Source organism: Dreissena polymorpha, chromosome 2 (assembly GCF_020536995.1).
Source record: "Dreissena polymorpha isolate Duluth1 chromosome 2, UMN_Dpol_1.0, whole genome shotgun sequence".
NCBI classification, from domain to species: Eukaryota; Metazoa; Mollusca; class Bivalvia; order Myida; family Dreissenidae; genus Dreissena; species Dreissena polymorpha.
Window position 1 is genome coordinate 31,367,650 of NC_068356.1, and position 6,000 is coordinate 31,373,649.

The 6,000-nt window shown below is 35.8% G+C and overlaps 1 protein-coding gene across 1 annotated transcript in view; it reads left to right on the forward strand.

The window, feature by feature from the left end:
• The window catches only part of LOC127866477 (vitamin K-dependent gamma-carboxylase-like), a 52,929-nt gene extending 47,430 nt beyond the window's left edge, over positions 1-5,499 (forward strand). The window contains exon 17 of the mRNA XM_052407012.1: positions 4,720-5,499. Coding sequence (XP_052262972.1) covers positions 4,720-4,837 — 118 coding nt within the window. The 3' untranslated portion in view covers positions 4,838-5,499. The remainder of the gene's footprint in view (positions 1-4,719) is intronic.
• The last annotated feature ends 501 nt before the right edge of the window (positions 5,500-6,000 follow it).

Sequence of the window (6,000 nt, forward strand, 5' to 3'; positions counted from 1 at the left end):
CCCGCATTGTCAAAATATTTGTTGCACCGTCATATATCATTAATTTATCATTTTGCGCTGATGGAAGTATATTTCACCAGAAACATACATAATGCAACGCTACCACAAAGCGTGATTGATGATGACTAGTGGTTGTTTACCACATTTTTGTGAGAAATCTCGAAACGTTTTGTACTTGAAATTTGAAACGGCCTCAAGGTTACAAGCACTTTTTGTTTACGTAATTCTCGATATATGTTTAAATGCGCATTAGGCTTCTCGAAAACCTGCGCAGTTTCTTAGTTTGAACAAGGTCAGTGCGTCCTATGGTGGTGGGGTAAATCTTGAATGAACGCCAATAACCAGGGTCTTCCTGTTGTTGTTTATGAGATGTGCACCGCGCATTTCCAGCTCTCCAAGAAACACGTGGCACCTAGGCGACGCTTCAGACGACAATAAAGCACTGACGTCTCACACATACATAAGTGAAATCCATTAAAGAAAAGCATTAAACTTAATTACAGTACATATGAAAACCAACGACGTTTGAAGCGTTCCGCTATGAAATGTATACATCTTTATGTGCGGCGAATCACTTGGTGTTTATTGAAGCCCTTTGGCCAAATAATTATTTGAACTGACATTTGAATACATGTATTCATTTCTTCTTGGAAGTAGAATTTTGGCCAGTACTTAAATGTATAGTAGTATACTAGCTGTAAGATTTTCGTTGCGGTTTTAGTGTACAAACAGTTTGAGCGTCAAGCGAATAATTAGAAATGCGATTCCGCTAAATATACATGCACCGAACCGCGGTTATTTGTACAATCTCGCTTTCCGCCAATATTGCGCCCTTCCTGAATACTACGAAATACCGTAAAATAGTTCCAATAGTATTTTAATGTATATGTGTATAAATTTTGCTGAATTGCCACAATCATTGTATTTAATATACCTGGTGTGAGAGCTGTTTAATGTAACAGTTAAAATGAATTGAGGCGTGTTCTGTGAAAAGGGGGTTTAATGCATGTGTGTAAACGTTCGTCCCAGATTAGCCTGTGCAGTCCGCACAGGCTAATCAGGGACAACACTTTCCGCTTTCATGATGTTTTTCGTTTAAAGATGGTCTCTTCTGGGAAAAATCCAGTTTAGGCGGAAGATTACACGGAAAGTAGCCAAACGCTTATGCTTACAAGATATACATGTACGATGCGATTTAAAAAAACAACAACACAATATACACTCCTATCACGGATGCAAATTCTCCTCCAAGAAAAACAGCCGATAATTATAAAGGAACAGCTTTTATTTAAATAGGTATGGTTTAACGTTACGGGAACTTGATAATTGTAAAATTGTATTTTATTAAAACCGCAGTTAAAATTGAGACAAGAAGACCAATTGCATCGCAAGCTCACATGAGAACCGAATGAACTACATGTATAGTATATACTATTTTAATGGGACATTTTCACGTTTGGTTTAATTTACAAAAGAAAAAAAAATGTTTCAGGTTAGCAAAGTTTCGTTCTAGATATGACATTTGTGAGGAAACAGTTACAATGAACATTAACCATGATGTTAAATATCCATTATATGCATATTTTGACGATTTAAAAACTTGAAAATCATACAGCGTTGCTACGCGAAACGACTGAATACAATTGGGAGAGTTCTGTTGGTGTCGTTATATTGTGTGACACTTCCAGGATTGCTTATATAAAGTATAAAATACATCACTCATGGTATTAGCACAAATGGCCTTCTTTTGGCCGAGTGGTCTAAGCGTTAGACTTTTACACCAGGGGTCAGTTGTTCGAGCCCTGTTTAGGGTTACTTTTTTCTTTCTTTAATTCTATTCTTGTTTTTTTTACTGAAGCTTTTTAGATCCAATGTTCACATTGATCAGTACAACGCATTTAATGACAAACTTCAATACATGCCAAAATCTGTGAAAAGATCCCTTTAAACAGCTTGTATGATGTTTGTTAAATGTTTGGCTTCAGACCCTGCTTTTTACCAGGAACCATGTTTATACTATAGCCATATATTAGGAACACTTAACGACTCCTGGCCTGTATTTTTTTCATTTAATCGGTACCATTTTCGATCTCTGTCGAGATCTTAGAAATAAATGTTCTGAGAGATTTTCGTGACGATAAGACACACAATTTGACTTCTAGAGTTTTCGAATTGATTCACCATAGCTATATATATATATAACAACTGTTGCGCCCCATGGCGACCATGTTTTTAAATGGACTGGAAACATTCTTTACTACCCCGATATATGATTACAACAAAATAAATGTTGTGAGGAAGTTTCATGTCGACTTGACCTCAAATATGACATCAAGAGCATTCAAAAAACTTTCCTTTTATTTGACCTAGTGACCTCGTTTTTGACCCCATATGACCCAGTTTTGTACTCGGCCAAGATATCATTTGGAAAATGTTTTGACCAAGATGAAGATTGGGCAATACATATGGCCTGTAGATAGTTCACGAGATAAATGTTGACGACGCACGACGGACACAAGTTGATGACAAGAGGTCAACATGAGCTCATTGTGTGCAGGTGAGATAACAATGTTGTTATTCAGTATGCCCGCGAGAAGTATATTTGTCGGATTTGTTTCAAAACAGAAATTCGAAACGTCTATCGGTGATCATCCCCTAGTCATCTATTTAAGGCAAGTAATGGAACTTTATATCACATATGCTGAAATTCAAGTTTGAAAAGTCCCATGTTAAACATTTGGATATGGAACAACTTAAGTGCCACAGCTCGGCTGCGCGTGACGTAAACAAGTACTATATGCAGCACCGATGTTTAGCTCAGCAACCAAAGAAGTTAGCAAAAGCTTTAAAATACCATCAAAGACGCCTTAACATTATACATTGGCGTGTTTTGTAAGTTAATACTCGTTACTCAACCTAAGGCAACCTAAATCAGTCTGTTTGACGTCTTATTGAAAAGCAGCCATGTATAAAACCTTCATTGCAACCTTTTTAACCCATTTATGCCTAGCGTCTAGAAAAAGGGCCTTGGCAAACAGCGCAGACCCTGATGAGACGGGTCTGCGCTGTTTGCTTAAAGGAATTTCTGTAAGAAATATTCTAAATATAGAAATAAATATACTAGACATCCATAATTTTGGAAATAAATTGATCCTATTTAGAAGGATGGGAGAGTCCACTAGGCATAAATGGGCTAACATTATACATTGGCGTGCTTTGTAAGTTATACTCGTTACTCAACCTAAGTCAGCCTAAATCAGTCTTTCTGTTCTTAAAAATACTAGCCATGTCTAAAACATTCATTGCAACCTTTTTAATAATAAAAATAAAAACGTGCACATTTCAAATCACGATTTTTAATCACGATTATAGCCATGATAGGCTCATTCAACGCTGAGATATCATTTGCGTCGGAAGTCGTTCAGTAAATCATTATGAGACATACATCAGCAATATATGATCTCTAAGACACTATGTAAGGTGACACTTGCGTGCCACGTAAAATGTTAACAGAAATTACAGGAACAATGATGTTTTAAGCTACACACGTTTTACTACAATTTAGAAAAAAATAACGTTTCCAATTTTGTTTGTGGAGGTCTAAATCTATTTAAGAGACGCTATTTCCAGATAGAATATCGGGGGTAGAAATAGTCTATTTCTGAGTTACATTACGACGCGGTTGTATTGGAATCAAATTGACGCACTGTTTATACATTTATTTTTATATCGCTGTTATATTTTCTTAAACTGTAATTTTATTTTTGTATCACTTGTATCCGTTTCTTTATAATAAGAGTCTAGAATACATAAAGTCCATACGTTATTTTCTTCATCTGGGCGTCAGTGTCGAGTTGCGAACAGCAAGTCGATATATTAAATGAGCGTCATTCTGTGAACACGGGGTTAAACGCATGTGCGGACAGTGTCGTCCCAGACCCAGATTAGCCTGTGCAGTTAGCACATTTTCCGCGCATGCACTGAACCTGTTTTTCCACAGCGCGGCTCAAATGTATTCGCGTTGATTCGTTGCCATGTTTGAGCTGAGCATTATACTGTTATGTTCACTTTTTTCTGAGTGTGATAATCCCATTAAATAATACTAGCGCTCCAGCCAATAAATCACAAAGTTTAAGTCTGTGTTCATCAGCACATGTGTACTGCTATTGTAATCAATCTGAATTGGTCAATTGCTATCAAGAATTCGTTTCCTAAATACGCTGATGCTTATAAATAGTCCACAATGTACTTTACTTCAACAGCATAACGAATAACCTACATAACACAAGAGATTGGAATATACTGAGGTACTCGATATCTGAGTCAGAAACCACATTTAAGTCTTTTACATATCAGGGCTTGTAGCACTTAAGGACAGGGATTGTGAATTTAGAATCTGACGTTTACATTGACTTAACCACATTGCCCTATAACCGGTAGACCACATTACCGTGGCCGTCCTATTTTCGTAATTTGCGCAATATAATTATTCACCACGCATAAAAGAATCCGATTAATTGACACAATCTGTAGACAATGTGAACATTTTTGCAACAAATAATATTGACAGTCATAAAATTAATATTTTGGGATGAGCATTCTCTCTGTTCTGGCACGCCTGATCCTAACCCTATTAAAAGGGACTATGGCCAAGTAAATCTGGATTCCTACTGTAATGGTTTGTGTGTGTGTAAATGCCACAGATATTCATTATTGCAGCTTTCGCAACATGTTTGGTGCAGTGAAGTGCCTAGTCATTGGCAAGCCTTTTGAAGAATATCTGAATGACACCTACTCAGCTAGTACAGAGAAAAACAGACACAAAGATGAATTTTAGTTATGTGTAGCCTTTCAGTGATACTGAAGGGATGTATAGGTCCCTGATATTTGTCATGATTAATATTACATTTTAAGATGTGATCATGGAGACTTTTATGCTGGTGTTTAGCTGTCATTGTACTGGTCTAGTCATGAATGGTGTAGAAAGTTGGACAATTGGTTGATGAACTGTAGTAGTTTGTGTATTTCTTTCTTTTAGTCAGTTTAAAATATGGCTTGCATTTCAGATGAAATTAATTGGTTGCTTTTGACATTCCAAAAGTGACAGTTTTCTGAGAAGACAGATTCTTTCTTGTTAAATATTTCACACTTGAATGTCTTTTCTATTAAGTCTTGTTTGTATTGTCTTACTAAATTAGTACTATTAAGGTAATGCTTAACAGTTAATTGGCAGTACTATTTTGCCTTTAATAGTATTTCGTTATTAAACAGCATGCTTATATAATATTATGAAACTTTTGTATTTTTATAGTCTCAGCAAATATGCCCATGAAACTTGTAATAATTGCTTGGTGCTCCATGCTAACAGAACTTAGTATTTTACATGAGTTGTGACATTTTATTATGTATGGGTATAACACAAAGTAGATGTAAAAGGAAGTTTTGTGAGCTTTTAGCCTCTAGTCCCGTTATGTGCAATAAAATATTTTTGTGAAAATATCTTTGATGTTGTGTGCGTGCCTGTTTGAAGCGAAATGGAGCCATGCTGAAATGAGCAATCGTTTTGCTTCTGATACATGCACCTTCGATTACATACTTATACAATCACTGTATTCACATCTTGTTACCTGCATAATCATACTTCACTGTTTTCACATACTTATACAATCACTGTATTCACATCTTGTTACCTGCATAATCATACTTCACTGTTTTCACATACTTATACAATCTCTGTATTCATATCTTGTTACCTGCATAATCAAACTTCACTGTTTTCACATACTCATACAATCTCTGTATTCACATCTTGTTACATGCATAATCATACTTCACTGTTTTCACATACTTATACAATCACTGTATTCACATCTTGTTACCTGCATAATCATACTTCACTGTTTTCACATACTTATACAATATCTGTATTCATATCTTGTTACCTGCATAATCAAACTTCACTGTTTTCACATACTCATACAATCTCTGTATTCACATCTT